This window comes from Xiphophorus hellerii, chromosome 13, assembly GCF_003331165.1.
Source record: "Xiphophorus hellerii strain 12219 chromosome 13, Xiphophorus_hellerii-4.1, whole genome shotgun sequence".
Classification (NCBI taxonomy): Eukaryota; Metazoa; Chordata; class Actinopteri; order Cyprinodontiformes; family Poeciliidae; genus Xiphophorus; species Xiphophorus hellerii.
Window position 1 is genome coordinate 27,378,121 of NC_045684.1, and position 20,120 is coordinate 27,398,240.

The 20,120-nt window shown below is 42.2% G+C and overlaps 1 protein-coding gene across 1 annotated transcript; it reads right to left on the minus strand.

The window, feature by feature from the left end:
• Positions 1 to 7,977: 7,977 nt before the first annotated feature.
• nr1d2b (nuclear receptor subfamily 1, group D, member 2b) lies at positions 7,978 to 19,144 on the minus strand. The gene is made up of 8 exons (XM_032580911.1): positions 18,704 to 19,144; positions 15,049 to 15,279; positions 14,320 to 14,408; positions 12,925 to 13,069; positions 11,499 to 12,175; positions 11,156 to 11,341; positions 10,863 to 11,073; positions 7,978 to 8,896 (listed from the first exon to the last, which is right to left on the minus strand). The coding sequence occupies exons 1-8, from the start codon at positions 18,726 to 18,728 to the stop codon at positions 8,700 to 8,702; spliced, it is 1,761 nt and encodes a 586-aa protein (XP_032436802.1). The 5' UTR covers positions 18,729 to 19,144; the 3' UTR covers positions 7,978 to 8,699.
• Between the last annotated feature and the right edge of the window lie 976 nt (positions 19,145 to 20,120).

Genomic DNA, 20,120 nt, shown 5'->3' on the forward strand with positions numbered 1-20,120 from the left:
GTTAAGATGGTGAATATAATCATATTTATTATCTTGTAAAACGTGACAGAGAGTGAGTCATGTTTCAGTGAAGATCTCAGCCATGGTGATCGGCGCTCTCATCCAATCATGTCAGTATTGTCTCCTCTTCGTTTCCAGCTCTCTGTAATCACAACACTGTAAGCTGAAGCAGTGATGTCATGGTGCTATGATGGTGAAATGAACTGAGTTCTTATTTTACATTTCTGAATCGCAGCTTGGCATGCAGTGACACACATGTACACTATATCACAAACATAATGTCATATACAGGACTCCTGACACCTCCACCAATCAGCCATAACATTATGACTGTGTCAGCTCGCCGTTCCTTCCAAACCAGCTGCGCCCCGTTAACAGGGTCAGTGGCTCATCGTTTCGCTCTAGATGATCTCTGACATCATCAGATGTTCAGTTGGACTGAAACCGGGCCAGAACCTCTAAGAGGGAAAGGAAAACACTGCAAAAACACAAAATCTTACCAAGTAGTTTTGTCTTGTTTTCAGTGCAAATATCTCCACAGGACACTTGAAGTAAGACAAAACTAACTTAAAAGTAACTTCTTAGCCAGATAAAGGAGTTTCTCACATATAGATTTAAAAAGTTATAGTTCCACTGGCAGATTTTCTTCACAACTAAGCAATGTTTGTTTATTAGGATCCCTACAGCCATCGCCATAACGATAGCTACTCTTCCTGTGGTCCACAATGAATCAATCAGTTGCATGAAAAATTTAAATGAGCTTGATCATTTCCATATTTTTGGAAGGCCAGTTTTGTTTACAGGCACAAAATAATCCATTTTTCTCCTGGTCCGACTGTCTGTGGTTTCCATTTCTGTTTTATTTATTGTTTTTGGTTGGTGTGTCTTATTTTACATATTTCAAATACCTTACAGTTCCAGTATTAAGTGTTCTTTACAAAATTAAAGTTTATTGGTCTTTAGTGTTGTTATGCCATTATCAATACATGACTTAAAAATGGTCTCATAAAACCAGTTTTATCATTTATCATGATAATTTCTGGGACAATTTATCAGTTAGCAAAATGTGTTATCGTGATAAAGACCTTATGTCTCCAGACCAACTGCCCTCATAGCGCCACCTGAGACATTTTCCTGATTTAAGTGAAAAAATCCACTTGTGGAACTTACACTTTAGCAATTAATGACTCAAAACAAGCAGCTATGACTTGCAGAAAAGTCACTTGAATGTTATTTTTGTCAAATTTCAATTGTGTCAAGATATTAGTACTGGAATCTAAAGCAAATACTTGGTGTTATTTTGTGTTTTTTCAGTGTTGGTCAGTTTATTATTACTATTATTATTATTATGAAGGTCTGGACTCAACCATGGCAGTTAGAGGTACATGTGGAGGCTTCAGGTTCTGGTCCAGTTTAGCAGCATTCAGACCCAGCCGTCCATGTAATGTAAAATCAGATCTAGTTCATGGGCTTCTCCCATTCTGCTGACGCACACAGAGGAACATGACTGAGCTGAGTGGTCTGAGCGCCGTCAGACGGCGCCGGGCCCAGCAAACAGCACCGCACAGAGTCCTGACACCTTTCCACCTGAATCAGCACTTTGAGCTGCAGCTGAGGAACCAGGCTGGGTTTCTGCTAACGAAGAGATGAAAAAGGCAAAGGAGGGAGACTTTATGTGGTCTAACGTTTAAATTATGAATCTCCGTGGTGATAGAGGAAGCAAATCCTTAAATATGCAGTAATATGTTAGGGTTTAAAATTGTCTACCTTATGAGTCAGAAACAACCACAGTCCCATCAGGATTCCCTTATGAGACACCTGGGAATGTCAGAAGCGTCCTCATGCTTTGGGGTCTTCACACGTTAGCCAGGGGTCTCACAAATACTTCTGACTCGATGGAAAAAAATCTAAAAGCAAATTAAATAGGCCCATTGTATTTCCTATAGGATAGGAATGGTGTTGAATTTCCTGTATTATTAATAATACAGCAAAATTACTGACAAAATACATCTAGTTTTCACATTGTTTGGGGCTTGATTGAACTAATTTATTGTCAGAATAAAAACGCGTTTTGCGTCCCTTTCTTTCAAAATGTTCAGCCGAGTTTAATCAATTTTGCGTAATCAGTTTGGGTGCAGCGAAGTTTTCAGTAAAAGTCTCTGGATAAACATGACAATGTGGGACTGAACAGGACGTCAGTGGTTCACTCCCACTAGTCAGTGGTCATAATGTTATGGCTGATTGAATGACTTGCTCAGAAAACGCAGGTCAGAGTCGCATCTCTGCCACCTGGTGGGACCTGAAGGCTGAATGAATGTTAACTTGTCCAAAACAAACTTGATATCATCAGCTGGTCATCATCCACTAAAGAGGCTGGTGAGATTGTGAAAAAAAAAGAAAAAAGAACCGTCTCACTTTCATGTCATTGTTTTAATCAGCATGTTGTGTTTTTGTTGATGTTCAGAGATTATCAGGTTTTTATTCCGGTGGAAAGAGTTTCATTCGTCTGTCTGGCTTTCACTAAGCTTCCCTCTCTACCTGAAAACAGCTTGTGGTTTTATTATGTACTTTTTCTCTCATTTCTGTGAAGTGATGCCTTTTTATCAAAGCAATAGACTTGCTACAGTGTTAGAAAGACCTGGACCTCACACCAACACACACACACACACACCTCGCGAACTGTACAGGTTGAAACAAAATGCACAGACAATCAGACGGAGGAGGACGCAACGGTGCCCAAACTCAGGTAGCCAAACCTGAAATGCAGGGTCAGGCCTTTTGGGGAAGCAGCACTGACCACCTTTACGTGCACACGGCACATAATGACTTTGTAGGTAGAGGGTCCATCTGTGGTCTGACCTCTTATTACAAACAGATTCTATGTCATGTGGCCCTCTTCAACCAAAAACGTCCAGGAAGTAAACTCAGGGAACTAAACAAGGCCCCAGGTCTCCCCTCACTTTTATTATTTCTGATCCCTTTACTATATTTATTTATTAAATAATAAAAGTTCACTAAAAAAAGACAGACAACTCTAACATGTTCTACTGATGCATTGCCAGATCCAAAGTGGATTCAAAATTGTCTTATGAAAGAGAATAAGCATGATTTCAGAAAAAATACATATTATACTGTCTGGTTATGATGCAAAACCAATGGATGTAGCATTTGGTGCTAAATGCTATTAGCAATACAAGTCCATAATATATGTCCCTTCATTTTAAGTGTTCAAACACAAAAGGAACATGTTTTAAAAATTTATATTCTACAAATAAAAATATCTAACACTAAACCATAAGAAGAGCTGATAATTAAATCAGCTGTAGTTTTCACTACGTCTGTTTGTATCCAATATGGCCGGTGAGCGGCCATATTGGATACAAAACTCTGGTCTGTCCGGTGAGCTTTGTCTTTCCCGGTTTGAATTGTGACGATGGAGGCAGAAGGGAAGGGTGTATAAATCAGTAACCATAGAAACCAGGAGTTTGTGATTTTTCAAGTTACAAAAGATTATGAGACTCATGAAGCACTTTGAAACTTCTTGGGAAGTTAGCTGTTAGCTTCCTCTGTGTCTTCCAGTCTGGTCTTATCTAGTTATTGTATCAATCTAATGGGAACAAAAGACACACTTTTTATCAATAAACATCAATTAACATATAAATAAATCAGAAATCTGGTCTTCATCATGCTAACACATATTAAAAGTCCAGATGTCAGGTGGACACTGATATCACTGTAATGCATAAACATTGTGTTTAAAAAAGTTTCTTCCTGTGTTTAAGCAAATGAGCAGCAGCCATGATGCTATGATATAATGCTAATTTAGCTGTGAAAAAACAAAAATGCCTTCACTTGTCAATATTCCATCCATCAACAGTAAGGTTTAACGTGTCAGTGTTACCTCACTTCACCAAATATGTTGAGAGCAACGAAAGGCTGCTGGTACAGTCCTGACTAAACACTCTAAGGATGTGTGTAGTTAGTTCGTTCCCAGCCTGGTTTGGACATTTGCAGGCTCCTGAGATCAAACTCAGTGTGGTTGAAGTTCAAATCAAACATAAATGTCACAGGAATAAACTGGATTTTTTTTTCTTTTTTACACTTCTGCAGATTTTTGTCTTAAAGCGGAAGCCCTGCTGGACGGCCTCAATTTATAAAAATGTTCCTTAAGTGTTTAACTCTGCGGAAAGAGGAGGGGAAATATTTTCGGAGCTCATATTGCTAGCCGTATTTAGCTTTGTTATTGGTTTCCTGAACCAAAGCTGGAAAACACCTTGGATAATTCCCAGTTGGGATTCCAAGATAAATGACTCCAGGATGCTTTGGACCAACACTGAGTCTGTGTTTTTGTTCAGCTCTCAAACTTTTTATTTCAGTAAATCATACTAAAGCTGATTTTAACAGTTCAGTTAAAACCTCTCTCTTTTTTTTAGCCTTTTTTAAAATGTCTATTGAGAATGACCATAGGGTCCATAAACAACAAAATAGTTCAACTGATCTCCAAATATCACACTCCTGCTCTGCTGTCTTGTCCCTGTCAGGAGGACGGAAGCAGCTGAAAGTCCAGCTTTCTGTTTCCAAATGAATCTCTAGGAAAACTTCATGTTGCGTTTGTGACAGCAGAACTCCAGATGAACAAACCAAAACTGATGATTTCCTCCAAACTCAAACTCAGTTCTGGTTTTAGACCCGGAGCCCGTTTTTATTTTCAACATGTTCTCATTGTCGGTGCACATAAATGTCGTCAGTGCTGACAGAACCGGTGCCTGTTCACTGTTCTCTCTCCCCACTTGTTCTTCTCAAGGTTACTCAATCACAAATCAGTCACAAGACTTGCACCATAGAAAAGTTTTGGGTTTTTTTTACAGTACAGTTGAAATAGGATGTATATTTTCAGAATGCAGATTTTTTTTAACGTTGGCATAAGATGAACATGGTATTGTTTTTGCGTAGTATTGACAAAGTGATTTCTCTCCTGCTGACCCAACATCATGGCAGAGGAACTGAGCAAAGCAGCTAAAATCATAAAATGTTAGAGCAGCATTAGTTGTTCGGTAAAATCCATATCACAGGACTGTAGCTGGACTTCACTGTCAGTACAAAATGCAGCAGCTACACTTGCACACAAGCGTAGGAAAACCTCTGGATGCTGATGTAGCCACTGTCAGCCCAGACGTCCCTCCTTTGTACATTGAGTGTTGTTCCTTGTATGACCCGTTCTACACTGACTGGAAGAGAAAGGCAGTGATGGTGCGAATGAATTGGTTTTACTGGAACCGTCCTCTGGTAATCAGCTCCCCAATGGTCGTACATGAACACAGAGGACCTGGGGAAGGTTTTGAAATGCACACAATGGATGATGGTTGCAAGTAATGTGAGAATAAACATGGTTTTAAGAGTTTTGTCTTTGCATGTTTTTTTTTTTTCATCTCTTGTTTTTTTCTGCATGAAATTAATCATCTTAATGTCAGACCTTCAAGTATTAAATACATCCAGGTAATCCATATTTGATTCAAATTACATTTAACAATGTATTAAATCAGTTCATTGTTGTCATACCAAACGATGTAATTAATAAGGATTGTTTTTCAAACTGAGTGCTCAGAAAATATTCCTCTGTGCTTTACTCAGCCAGCGTCCTACTTAAGGCTGAAGTCCAGTGAAAGGTCCAGTCGGCTCCCAGCCTGATGTTGGCCTGGTAAGGGTAATAAAGTTTGATAATGTGGATAAGAGCCCTGGATCACATGCCAGAGTAGAGAAACAACAACTTAGCTTAATGAAATTTGTTAACATAAAAAAAGTTAGACATTTAGTTATTGAGCTACTTCAAGTTACTTTTCACAGTTCCTGTAGTTCTTGAGCAGTACTACATGTAGAAACTCTGAATTTAGTCATACTTCCTGATCCGCTTCAAAATCCATTTATACACACATATACATATGTATTTATATACACACATATATTAATATGCACACATATGCATAGATTAATATCTATGCACACATATATGTGTGCATAGATGTGTGCACTAATATGTGCATGTGCAAAACATGCACATATTAGTGCATGTTTTGCAAAAGTTTTCCTTCTTTTATGAATGTAATCAGTATTCAAGTTTTTGAAAATTATGAAGTTATAGTCCGTTTCATTTGTAATAACAGCTACATTAATGGAGATATAATAAACCTATGCATCACTTCACACCTGCTGATGCGTAGGACTAATGTTGACCTAATGTGTCATTTATATTAGGAAGATCTCCTTTTTTTGCCTCCAGCCCTGGGGGCCACATCCTGGTCAGCCCCTGGTCCCTGGTCATAGTAACTTCTGGACCTGAACAACAATCTGACATCTGGTCATGCTTTTAGAGCTCATCGACCCTGGACACGAACCCAGTGTGTTCTGGTTCTGGTGGACATTAAGGTGGCTCAGTGAGCAGAGGTCAGCGACTCACCGCAGGACGTTTTGGTCCTCTGGACGTGTTCAGGATCATCTGCTTGGCCCGATCCACTCCGAGATCCTGTGATGACACCGTGTCACCAGATCTGACACCTTCCTTCTGATCCCATCGGTAGTCATGCCCAGGTGTCATCCATACATCTCAGTTACGTTGTCCTCATGTGTGGCATGGTCTTATGAAAGAACTGTGTGTCTGACGTTTCATAACGTGTCTTCTCTGGAACATGATGATGGGTGCTGGCCTTAAACCAGAAGATGCAGCTGGTTCTGGAGAACCTCTTCAGAATCCTCTGGTCAGGTTTTGTGGACCTACAGACGGGTCAGTCCTCCTCAGAACGATCAGCTGGTGTTACAGAAGTAGTGGAGTTTTATAGTTTAGTTGTGTCGCTGTCTGTGATGTAGCGTGTCAAACATCAGCTGCAGTGCTTTGATCCTGCCGATTTGGGGAATAACTGTAAAATGAAAAATTAAATGATGCTTTGGTAGACTTTTTTTATTTTGTCTACAACAGTAACACAGACTCTTGTTTCTCTCCCTCTCTGCGGCCCTGACAGCTGCTCAGCACGGAGCGAGCGAAGACCTTCATCTTTTTTCTCTCCTCCACAGGAGAAGGCAGATTCATCTTGTTCCTCCATGTTACTTTCATGCTTCTTATATTACCATGTTTACATACCACTTTAAATGTTGATTACTAGAGTTATGATTTTTCATGAGACAAGATTTCTTAGTGCAAGATTTTTGCAGCTTGAGGTGAGTTTTATTTTGCAGCATCAGCAAAAGAGGCTCAATGAATGGAACAGCTTGATGATCCCTTGTATGTGATATGAAGATGCTTTTGTATTTGTGCATCTGCCTCAGTGATAGCCATCGTTGATATATTAACTTATGTTATTGAACATCATTTCATACTTGAATATTGAATATTTCCTGAATTTCTAGACTTGCTCTATCCCAGGGGTGGGCAATCCTGGTCCTTGAGGGCCGGTGTCCTGCAACTCTTAGATGTCTCCCTGATCCAACAGACTTGAATCCAATAGCTGAATCACCTCCTAAGTGCAGTCAAGTTCTCCAGAGTCCTGCTAATGACTTCATTAATTGACTCAGGTGTGTTGAAGTAGAGATACATCTAAAAGTTGCAGGAGACCGGCCCTCCAGGCCTGGAGTTGCCCACCCCTGCTCTATCCTATTTTTTAAGTCATTAGGAAAAACAGACATAAAAAGCCCAGATCATGTGGAATCTCTGCACATTCTTAGCTTTAAACATTTTTCGCAGCAATCTTCACAGGCTCTTTGAGGTCTGGTTCAATGTTTGGACTTTTGTTCCAAACTAACTTACTAAATTTCTTACAAGGCGGCTGTGAAAACCCAACTGCCCCTGGTTGGCTCTTTGATTTGGAGTCAGAGCAGCACTGACGCCCTCTGCTGACGGATTAGAAAACTACCTCTGGCGGCACAGTGAGTCTTTAATGTCCTTATATGAGAAAAGTCATTAGTAATTGATACTCAACACAGAAACACTTCACCTCACTTATAAAATTTATTTTTATAGATAGTCATCTATATGGTCATGTATAACAGTACATATTTAGATTCCACATATACTTTCTATAGAAATTGGTTTCCTGCGACTCGTTCCACACTCTGACAGAAGCTCTGGATATTAAAAACTAAACTAAATGATGTGAACACCAGCAGCTCTGACAGCTCAGTCACTTCACTAATACTACAGTCAGGTTCTACCCAACAGGTCGGAGCCCAGTCAGCCACTGGGGAGCCGCTGGTGTCTGCAGTAACTTCTCAGTAGCTGAGAATCCAGAGAGTCAGTGTGCCATCCATCAGACATCAGATTATTCACTAAGATCAGAACACAACAGAACATGGACAACAACAACACGAGGGTCAAATAAGACGTCATTCAATTTCAGCTACAATCTCTCTTGTGTGATGGCCCCCTGGAAAGCGTCGGCGCCTCCACGACATTCAGAGTGGTGTAAGCCACTGGAAACCTCTGCAGCGCTGCCCATGTCAAACAAAGCAGTCACATATTGCACTATGAATGCAGAAACCTCAGTCACAAGACAGGAAAGTGCTTCTAAGCGCTGTACAGCTGCTACACACAAACACAACACATGGAGGTGGCGAGGTGCGGCGGCGTCAGCCTACAGTACGGCATGGGGATGCACAGCTGCCGGGGCCGGGGCCGGGGCCAGACCCGGGGCCCGTTCAGGCTGTGCCAGAGTTCAGGAATGGACCTTGAAGGCCAGCAGCTGCTCAGAGTGCATGTTGTTGAGGGAGCGCAGGTCGGGCAGCTTCAGCAGCAGCTTGGTGAAGATGGCCGACTCATTGGGGTGGTTCCTGGTGATGAGGCTCCGCAGCGCGCGGATCAGCGTCTCCTGCAGCGCCTCCACAGAGTTCACGTTCTCGATGCCGGAGCGGTCTGCAGGGAGACGGGATGCAGAGGCGTTCAGACACATCGACTGGCTCAAACACGACTAGCCACACCTGATCATTTCATCAGTTCAGCACAGAAACTTTTAAAATTCAAAGAGTCATTTCTGCTAAAACAAATGAGTTTAGAGCCAGATATGCTGCCTGACCTTTAGAATAAAAAATTACTTATAATGTTTTGGTAACTTTCTACTGCAAGAAATCTGTTGTCATTTTCAAACAACCACCGTTTTTATTCCTACTTCTAGGTTACATTTTTTCATATGGGATGCTGACACACAAAGTTTCCAGTCTAACAACAGATGGATCCACATTAAAATGACTGCCACTTTTAGGGTCATTTATGGAAATTTAATGCAATTATTCCAAGAAAATCTGACTTTGATAGAGTATCTAAAAGTTCAGTTGTTTACCATTTATAGTCAAAGGTCCAAAGAGCCAGTTGAGGCTCTGGGGCCTCTGGGTTTGTCTCCTGCAGGGTGTGGGACCCTCTGGACCCCACAGGGGGCCCTCAGGGGACCCACCTGAGAAGTGTTCTGCGATCAAGACCTCTTGGACACAAACATCTCACTGATCAGATTTAGTTGTCAGGATCAAAGCCTTTCTGCTTTCCTTCTCTAAGTCACTGCTCTAGCGCCACCCTGTGGACACTCAGCCTCCTCTCTTTGTTGTTCTCTGTTCATGTGCAGCACAAAGGGCTGGGCTGGTTATGAAGATCTCAGTTTTGGTAAAAGATTTTTTTGCCCCATCAATGTACTCCTTGGGTTTCCGTAGGTCAGAGTACAACTAAACAGAAGTTGCACCACAAGATGGCAGACTTACAATGTTTGTTTAGTTGGACTTTGAATTCATGTAAACTCAGAGAAGGGCTCATTAAAATAAAAATGAAATTTGAAAATATTTTCTGTCATTTGTAATTTCATTTTAAGAAAGCAAAGACATGGTGCAGCAGATAACTTCATATTTCAGCAAAAACTTTCACACACAGATACAAGAACATAACTTGGTGCAGATGTTCCAGGGGTTTGTGTCATAGAAAAAAAGCCACTAAAAAATTCAAGATGGCCATCAAAGAAAATCTACTTCGACATTAAATTAGCCAATATTAATCACAGATGAATAGTTTTTGTTTCAGTTGATACATAATTGGACCCACAGAAATCATAAATTATCATAGATGGTTGTCATGGAAAATGTATTCTTGCTCTGAAGTTGTCAATTAGATGAATGAGTTTGGCATTAAATCATAGCCTATGTATTTTGGACCATAGAACTTATATACATTTCCTTGATGTGTCTCATTTCTCTGCTGGACATGTTTCTAAATAGTCGCCATGGTTGTAATATTTATAAATATAGTGAATATATGCACTAAGATCTCCAAATTACACAGGTGTGGACACAGCTAACAGTTAACTAAGCCACTATTGGGACAGCTAACTTTAGTAATCACCACTGATTCACTAAACAGCTACGCTAACACTACAACTAAACATTTAAAAAATTAGCTGACGCCAGCGCTAAACAAATAAAATAAAACATTAGCTCAAGTTAAAACTAAACTGTGAGGCATAGAATATTAGCTGACATTAAAGCTAAACAGCTAAACATATTAAACAATTTTTTTAATGTTTTTAGCGGTAACTATCGAGTCGACTGGGTCTCAGCCTTTCGCAACCTCTTTCTTAAAGTATTTTATTTTTCTCAAAATTATTGCATTTCCGTTAAACAAATCTATTTTCATAATTCCAATTTGCGCAATTTTATGCTAAATAGAAACGCAGCTCCTTACTATCAAACATGAAAACTTGATGGCAACTGCTGTTGAATATTTTTAGACCTTTTACTTTATAAATGAAAACATCGTGTGAAATAATCTGAATATTATCAGACTATTCTGTCGAGTTGAATCTTTAAAATGAAACTAAAAGGAGCAGCAGAGTGAAGGGACCCACCGGCTGACACCAGGACCACGGCCATGAACAGGCTCATCTCCTCCTCGCTCAGCCCCAGGTTCATCAGCTTCTCACAGAAGTCAAACATGGAGCTGAGCAGGTCTCCGGAGCCCATGGTCCTCAGAGCGTCCACGCTGTACTTCTGTCCCCCCAGGAAGGTGACGGAGCGCTCCTTCACATGGAACAGCGAGGCGAAGCGGACCACCAGCACCTGCAGGACAAGAAAGGCTGTTTCTATTGTATTTCTAACCCTGAGGGACAGGCGGACGGGGGGTAAAGAGGACGGGGCGTACCTCGAAGGTGCCAGCCTTCAGCAGGCTGACCTGGTCATGCTGGGACAGCTCCCTGAAGCCGGGGATCTTCTTGGCGAACTCCACTACCTCCCTGACGGCGGGGGTGAAGCTGTGGGAGAACTCCTCCCACACATCCTGGCCCGACTTGTGCGGGTCCACTTGAGGGGACATGTTCATTGGACAGACCTGCAGACAGACAACCAATTAGGACTTAACAGGGCTGGGACAACCAGAGACCCTAAGTGTCCTCCACTGTGTCTCCACACACGTAAATGAGCTGCAGTCAGACAAACACATGAGGGACAGCTGCGCTCTGTCCCAGCGCCGTGCCGCACCGTCTTACCAGGTACATTCTGCTGCCTCCTCTCCAGGCGCCACCGTTGTAGACGCTGCCAGGGCAGGGCTCAGTGGGCGGAGCTCTGACGGCTCCATGTATGTAGGCGGGGCTGTGGCTGGCGCCGGCGCTGCGGGACGCTCTGATTGGACAATGGTTGTCCAGCTGGCTGTGAGGCTGTCCCAGGATGGACAGGAGGCTGTGTCCCGCCATGTTGACAGAGTTGTTGTTGCGGCGGTTCCAGACGTCCTGGCCCTGCTCTGAGAGCTGGACGGGGGCAGCTTGATTAAAGTCCCCGCCAGGGGGTCTGGGCGGGCCCTCGGGGGCCCGGCTGCCTTGCTCCTGGTTGTACATGAACGTCTCCTGATGGGCCCTGGTCACCGAGCCGATCACCTCGTCCTCGCCGCTGTCCGACACACTGGGGGACGGCGAGCTGGAGCCGGTATCCATGGGAACGGCGGAGTCGGGGTCGGAGCTGGAGTCCGACTGGCTGGACCCTGAAGGGGAAGGGGCGGGGCCGGCCTCCTCGGCGGCGGCGGCGGTTAGCGGCGCGGCCTGGCCGGCGGCGTGCGGCTGACTCAGCTCGCTCTGCAGATGGTCGCCGCTCATCATGCTGTTCATGGCGCTCTGCATCTCCAGCAGCATGCGCTGCTTCTCCCGCTTGGGGATCCGACCGAAGCGCACAGCTGAACAGTGGGAAGAGGGTCACTTTAGCTCGCTTTGACGTTAGCATTCTGGATGTTAGAGCAATAAAACAAGGAAACTGACAAACTCACTGAGCCATGCAAAAGTATTTACACCCTTCACACATTTTGTTATGTTGCAACAAACATCCACCCTGTCAGACCAACACAAAGGGATAATAACAATAATAATAATAATAATGAACTAGAGTGTGCCTTCTGAGTGTAAACTTCAGCTGCAGCTGGAAGATAAGTTGATTTTATGAACTATTTGAAGTTCATAAAATCTTTTTGAAGATTTCATTTTTTTAAATCTGGATGGGTTTTTTTCCACCAATGTCCTCCTCGTGTTTCCATAGTCCAGAGTGACGTCAGCTCATCCAGGGCCGCCATCTTGTTTAACAAGCGTGTTTTACAGCTTCTGATTACTTGGACTTTGAATTCAGGTCAGTTTTTTTTGTTTTTTTTTTTAAACAAGAAGGTCAAATCATTACCAAAATAGAGTCAGAATAATAACAGAATAAAGATGTAATTTTATAAGAACTCCAACACAAAAGTTTGTTGAACATCTTATGAAGTTCTACCTTGGTCTAAGTTTTACAGATAATTCTTAATAAAATACTTAATAGCCTGGTAAATGTTTGCAGGGTGTAAATACTTTTGGTTGGACATAAACCAACCAGTTTATTTCTATTATTTGCATCTTATCCAGTTTGCCACCTCAGGCTGGACTGGTGTCCTCACACACTTACAGTCTCGGGACATCCCCACCATGAGGCATTTCTTGAAGCGGCACTGCTGGCAGCGGTTCCTGTTCATCCTCATGATGGGGCAGCTCTCGCTCTTAAGGCACTTCTTATACTGGATGTTCTGCTGGATGCTCCTCCTGAAGAAGCCCTGAACACACACACACACACACACATCCAAACAGCATGGTGAGTGCTCCATTTTCTGGGTTGTGGGAGGCAAGCTTATGGTGGGAGCTCTGCTCCATGACGGGACACTGTGGGAATTCCACAGGAATCATTATTCAGTTGTTAAACATCAAGCAATCACGACATACCTGACTCACTGTCTGCTTCACAAGCTTCATGAAGAGTTTAAAGGGCTGCACTATAAACATGCTGCTCCTCACAACACCTCTGAGCATTTTTATCTTCTACAGAACTGAACATACAGCAGCTTTCTGATGGTGTGTGTGAGAATGTGTAGGAATGTGCATCAATGGGGGGTCTACAGGTTTCAGCAAGTCAAATGTAAGACTTTTTAAGACCTTTTCAATGGCGCCTTCAATGAAATTTAAACAGACAGAACAGTCTTTTCCAGGCACATAGTGACAATTTTATAGCACAATCAAGTAACTAAGGTTTTATTACCTTTAGTTACAAAATGTTCTATACATCAAAAACGACTTAAAAATTTAACTTCGCACTTTGATGACTTGAAATTGAGCCTGTGTGTCTTAAAGAAGCTCTCTGCCTTCAGAATGTCATTACATGTTTATGATGAGAAAATAACATTAGAACATGATATAAAGCTCAAAAAAGTTTTGGTTTTTTTTACATAAAACCCCAATCCTTCTCTGGTCCCTGGTACAAACTCTGCCTCAGCCAGAGTGTGTAGCTAGGGCAGAGTGGTAAAACAAAATGTTGTCCAGCCAACCGCCAAGAAATTTGCACTTGCTCATAATAGATCCAAAAAAGCTAATTGGCCACCTAGCTAGCTAACACAGATATATTAGCAGCTAGTTAGCAGTAGCCTCAACCACCTTGAGTCACAGTACACAATGAAGATGTCTGTATGCGACTCAAACTTTTGCCTGACAGAAAAGTCAGAAGAAAAAAAAAAAGCTTCATATATAAAATTAAATAGTCCTGCCACCACAAAAACCTGTATCAACATATTCAAGACATATTTAAGACATTTTAAGGTTTTAATTTAGATTCATGAATTTAAGACTTTTGATGCGTGGACGTCCTGATCAGGCATGGTGGTTGGCTCACATGAATAAAGAGAGAGAACTAGTTTCACAGAGTGTTTGCTCACAGCTGCAGAGGAAGCTGCGCCTGCAGTGACCCAGTTCAGCTGCAGCAGAGACAGACTGAGGGGAGAGTGTAGGGGGTGGGGAGGTAGAGGGGCATCCTCACCTTGCAGCCCTCGCAGGCGTGGACGCCATAGTGGAAACCAGAGGCCACGTCGCCACACACCTTACACAGCAGCACCAGGCCGTTGATTTCTGATCGGCACAAAAACACACAGCGGTCACTCTGCTGCTTTCACACACACAAAGGCTCTGAGAGGCATGTCACCAGAACAGACACACACACACACGCACGCACACACACATTTCATGACAACTTCACCAGAACATCTGGAGTATAAAAGCACTGGGAATACTGGGAGGCGGTGGTTATCATTTAGAAATAGAAACTGGGGGAAAATAAATGCTGACATAAAGAAATAAATGCTGAGCAAAGATTTTTTGTGAATTTTATATGATTTACATTAAGTTTAACTAAGTGAGTGAAATAAACTGAAAAGGGAAAAATAAATAAAATATTTTCTATAACCACTTTAAAAAAAAACAAAAAAACTTTGTTGTTACAATATAACAATATCACATGGCTTAAAATTATATTTAAAGAGATATAACGATGTAATAAGAAAAATGTAACTGACTTAATATTCAATTTTAAAAATACTGACAATACCTTCCAAGTCGCTGCTTCAGGATATTTTTATGCTTCATTTTATTTCAAAGAACCTAAACCTAAACTGCAGCTTCACATGAATTGCATCGAGCAGAACCGAGCCGTGGACCTCGCAGGGATCCCTGCAGCAGCTCCGCACAGCGCATGGAGGAGTGTGCTGCTTACTTGTGATCCCACATTTTCCCGAGGATGAGGAGCGGCCGCCTCCCTGAGACCCCGGAAGCTTCTGGCGACCGACGGCGAGCGGCGGGTCCATCAGCTGGCCCGGCCGCCCTCGGCCGGGCGAGGAGACACGCCGAGGCGAGGATGACTGGTAGCTGCCGTTGGAGGAGTCGCTGTGGTAGGAGTCCAGGCTGGAGGCAGAGCTGGAGGAGCTGATGTAGGCGATCACGCCTCCTGGTGATGCAGAGGGAAGGGGTAGAGGGTAGCGCTGTGAGATGACATGGACTGAAAACACGACAACAAACGGCAGCTCAAGGCCTCTTTAAAAGACCACCAGACAGAGTGGCTCCTTGGAAAGTAATAAACCCAAACCCTCTAATTTATCACCATGTGTCTCTATGCCAGCATCCAGCTACGCGGAGGGATTAAAACTTTCCCTTGCTCCACTCCTCAGGTTTAAAATCCTTTTATAGCAGCCCAGATTTGGGCGCTGCGGTGGCGCAGGGGTAAAGCACCTCCATGTGTGGAGGCCTTAGTCCTCGATGCGGCTGTCATGGGTTCGAGTCCCAGTCTGGTGACCTTTGCCACATGTCTTCCCCCACTCTCATTACCCACCTTCCTGTCTGACCTCTCTCAAATAAATGCCACTACAGCCAATAAAACCTTTAAAAAAATGAGAGTCCTGATAAAGAGGAGCGACCAGCCATTGTTCCTCTCATTTGCTGCTCCACACTGCCAGTTAGCAGGCTGAAAGAATGTGACTACTTTTGTCACTTTACTCCACACAAAAACAAACTAATTTAACTGCCTGAAAAGATTCATAATGTGGAAACTAAAGGAGCAACAAGGCCAAGTCCTTTTCAATCCTATGGAGTTTCTATGGGACCAAATTACAATGCAATCCATCTCAGCAAGTACATGCTGGTAGACACCAGGTGGTGCTAGAGCACCCGACCTTTGTTCTCTGGAGAAAAAAAAGGGCCATTTTAAAATGTTTTACTTGTATTGTGTGTGGCCCAAGTTATCATTTCTAGATTTTAAAGCCTATATTACAAGAGCCCAAAATTTTGGTAATTTTTGCCCAACATGATACAACTTAAAGCCTGGTTGTGAGTCAGGGTTCTGTTGTATTATTAATTTTACTTAAATTGCATCCTTGTTTGGAGTTTTTTTTCCCTCCTATGTCCCTAGACCCAAAAAACGGCTTGCTTCTCAGCACTCCACTATATAGGTTTTTATTTTTTTATTTTTTTGCTTCAGCAGATGTTATAGCAGGTATGGAGTAAGTCTCTGAAATTCTGCTTCAAATTGTTCTCATCTGTTTTAAATTAAAGATATAATCCTTAATTTATAAAGATGTAAATGTGAATGTATGTACATTTGAAGGAAGATTTAGAAAATTGTCCAGGAGGACCAATCAAAGCTCTGCCAGCAGTTCCATTTGTCTCACCCACTCGAGCACCTGACCCTCAAAATGTCTGTACACGCCACTGAATCTCAGCATTATTTAATATACATATATACAGTAGTTAGTCAATTCAATTATGTAATTACAAGCATATTACTTTATATACATATACTCTCACTTGTCCAGTAAATGTTACTTAACTTCTGCTGATTGACTTTAGGACAAAGGTGTCATCAGTTTGCTTCACTATTTCGATACGGCTACTGTGGCTCACTATAGAGGAGCACAGTCTTAGGGGGCAAAATAAGAAGAAATACTTTATTTTTTCAAAAGTCACCAACGATCTTCTGCACCCTAAACAAGTTTTCTACTTCATTCGAGTCCAGATAATGGAAAATGAGAAATGAAAAATGAAATTGGCATCTGCACCATAGCTTTTGATTTGGTTCTAAAACCCAAATAAATGAATGTCATTGATTACATTATACAAACTAGTATGATATTATTAACTTGATGTTCTCCTGTTATAAATAAGTGATTTTATCTTACTCCCTTTTATCCTGTAAATATTGAGAAACCTTGATGTTTCAACAGAATGTTAGGAAAGAATGAGCTTCTTCACTCATCCCACATTAAGTCTCTATTGATCCGATGTCTCTTGGTTTCTTTAGCTGGCTCTCTCCTGAGCGCCTCACTGTTAAATCTGGGAGTTCAGCTCCAACAGTTCTTCCAGCTGATGCCGTCTTCCTCTCCCCCTCGGTGAGGCCAAACCCAGAGAGTCACTCCCAGACGCCAGCCCTGACTGGAACTAACCCACTTAAAGTAAAGAAGTCAGATCAGAGCTCACAAAAAGCTCATATTGTTGCCAGTCTCCTCACACCCTCATTCCCTCCTCCAGGCAGTCATGACAGGCTGACCTAATTTCTTACCCCTGCCCATCTTGGTGATTAGATAACAACCGTTACATAATGTCAGCTTCACATGGGTGTGTGTGTGTATGGGGCAGGTAGGCTGGACTTTCACTGCAACCAGCCGAATTGTAAAGCCTCAAAAGAGCAATATTAGTGCTCTGAGGCATTTAAAGGGTTTATTTATGATGGATTTCATTTTGAGTTACCACCGTTTCACAGCAATTGAGATGCAACAGGAGGCAAGATATAATCCATTTGTTTCAGCAAATGTCTGGTATTAATGTCAGCTGATCAAACCCACATAAAGAGGCTCAATGCAGACAAAGTGTCAGGAAAAGAAATGTACGTCCACGTTTATTCCAACAGGCAACGATTAAGCATATACAAAAGAGCAAATGCACAACGACAAAGCAAAGATTTTATGATGCATTCTAAGAAACTCCATCCAAAAAAAAAGAAAAAGAAAACTGGAACACTGAATTCTGTAAAACAATGCTCCATTTAAAGTCTGCTCGGAAAAAATGGTTTATGTAAAGCTTGTGTGTAAAAATAGATTTTAAATGATCTAAACCAAATGATCTAATGTTTTATTTTTTTTAAAAAAACAAAAAAAAACATTTTTCTAAATAAAATTTGTCGTTAGCACCGTCTTCTCCTTAAAGATGGGTTTAAAAGTAGAGTTTTAAAGTTCAACCAAATATAATGTTTAAAACTGTGCTGGTGTATAAAACTACAGTGGAAACAATTTTCACCACAGAATCTGAATAAATAGCACCAAACAATATTTTCACTGGAAATCTTTGAATAATATTTTCAGTCTAGCATTTCCGATGTGCCCTGAATGCACCACTAAATTCAGCAGTCTTTCGCCGCACCCCACGTGGAGCTGCATGATCTTCCACTGGAAAACTAGGTCACCTCGCGCAGCCTCACGTGTATCCGCAGCAAAGGCCCACACTTCACGGCGGGGTGAATTATGTAATGCCTTCATCACCGCCCAGCTCGACCAATGAGCGGAGACGTAAGGGGTGCGTAAACACATGTGCACATGGCTAGGCTGACGGGTCCATGTGAGAAGAGTAGACTGCAGTGCTGCCAAAGCAAAGTGGACGGCCAACAACAGCAACCCTCCACCCCACCCGGCAGTCCTAACCCAGTTTAATATTACCACACCGCATTAAGCTACGACCATCAACACTTATTCTGGATGTAAACACGGACCAAAATATAAATTATTATTATACGACCGTGAATAAATTAGTGGCAAAACAAGACGGTTTTAGTCCAGCTGAACCGACAGCAACAAGCTGCAGTCTCTTGGCGTTTAAATGACACTCACCAGCTTTGCTCGAGTCCATGTCCATATCCTGCGAGTTGCCCCTCTGCTACCTCGTTGCTGAAGCCGTGTTTGATTTGGTTCTCAGCAACTAGAGTCGCTGGTAGATAACGTTCGGGGGGCAAAAAACTGCGCTTTGGGCTAAAACACTGAAATCACGGACATTAAAACAGAATGGAAGCCCAGAGGAGACAACCCAACCAAGTTAGAATCTCACAGGAATGAAAAAAATAAATAACTAAGTTTTAAAAAGCGACTTTCAATGACGCAACAAAAACACCCCAGCGAAACCCGGGTTTATCTCAGCCGGAAGGTTCCGTCCTGCTTTCACTCTGCTCCAGTAACCGAAACAGAGCGTCCTCTGTAGAGCTTCCTACACCGAAAACTGGTTCATTACAAGCGCAGCTCCAGGTGAGGAAGACTGGCTCTGGAAGCGAGCAATGGGCAACCATGTGACCCAGTTCACCGGCTCCTCCCTCTGCAGCCTGCAATGGTGTCAATGTAACCCACTGACATACTTCCACCAGAGCGAACAAAGGCTCCTGGCAAGCGGGTTCGACGTCCGGAGAAAGCAACAAGTTGCTCATTTACAGACTGAATTGAAAATGGCGCATTTTTTTCTCTCTTCTAACACTTCGAAAAGGGAACCAAGTAATTTTACACAAAGATTTCATTGTTGATGCGTTTGTTTTTGACAGGTTGTGCAGATAGATTGAAGTGGTTTTCATTCCATGGACCAGTCTGGACCATCGGATCCAGACTGGTCTGAAACCTGTTCTGTTCATGACTGAAGATATTTTGAGATTTCCACATTTAACTTGCAGTGTGGTCCAAAACTATTCATAACCCTGGCACATCTAGATTTTACAATGTTTTCATTCCGTTTATTTCTGACAGGAAATGAAACAGGCATTGCTCTAAACATCATGAAATGACATGTAGGGATTTTCAGTTTTGAAAATCGTAAGTTGTCAAAAAATAGCTTATGGACTCCTCAATAATCAGTTGAAAAATCTTTGTTGTCTTTACAGGAAACAAATCCTTTTATAATCTCTGATCTTTGGTGATGGAAGGCTCATTGGAAGGCCTCCCTGTCATGACCCTCATCTCTATCTCCCTCCACAGAGTCTTTCTCACTTTCACTGGGGTTGGACCACTCCAAAACAAGAATACTGTTTCAAGTCAGAAGAATTATTAAAATATTACTTTAAATGTTAATCTGCCAGGACTGTGAATAATCTGGGGCTTAACTAGATTCCAGGGAAACTCTCCTGCCTGGATCAGTCCTGGTGTTGGATATGATAATGATGCATTTAAGTTCACTCTCAGCTCTTCACACCTGTAGCATAAATTCTGATGTGTTCATGCAACAATGTAAACAGTCCAGCTCTGAGTGTTTCCAGTCTGTCCAAACAGGACA

Coding starts and splice junctions, on each gene's coding strand:
- nr1d2b (XM_032580911.1), bottom strand. CDS start 18,728: ATGGACATGGACTCGAGCAAAGCTG. Junction 13,070..14,319: donor ACGCCTGCGAGGGCTGCAAG/GTGAGGATGCCC, acceptor GTGTGTGTTCAG/GGCTTCTTCAGGAGGAGCAT. Junction 11,074..11,155: donor TGAAGGCTGGCACCTTCGAG/GTACGCCCCGTC, acceptor CTTGTCCTGCAG/GTGCTGGTGGTCCGCTTCGC.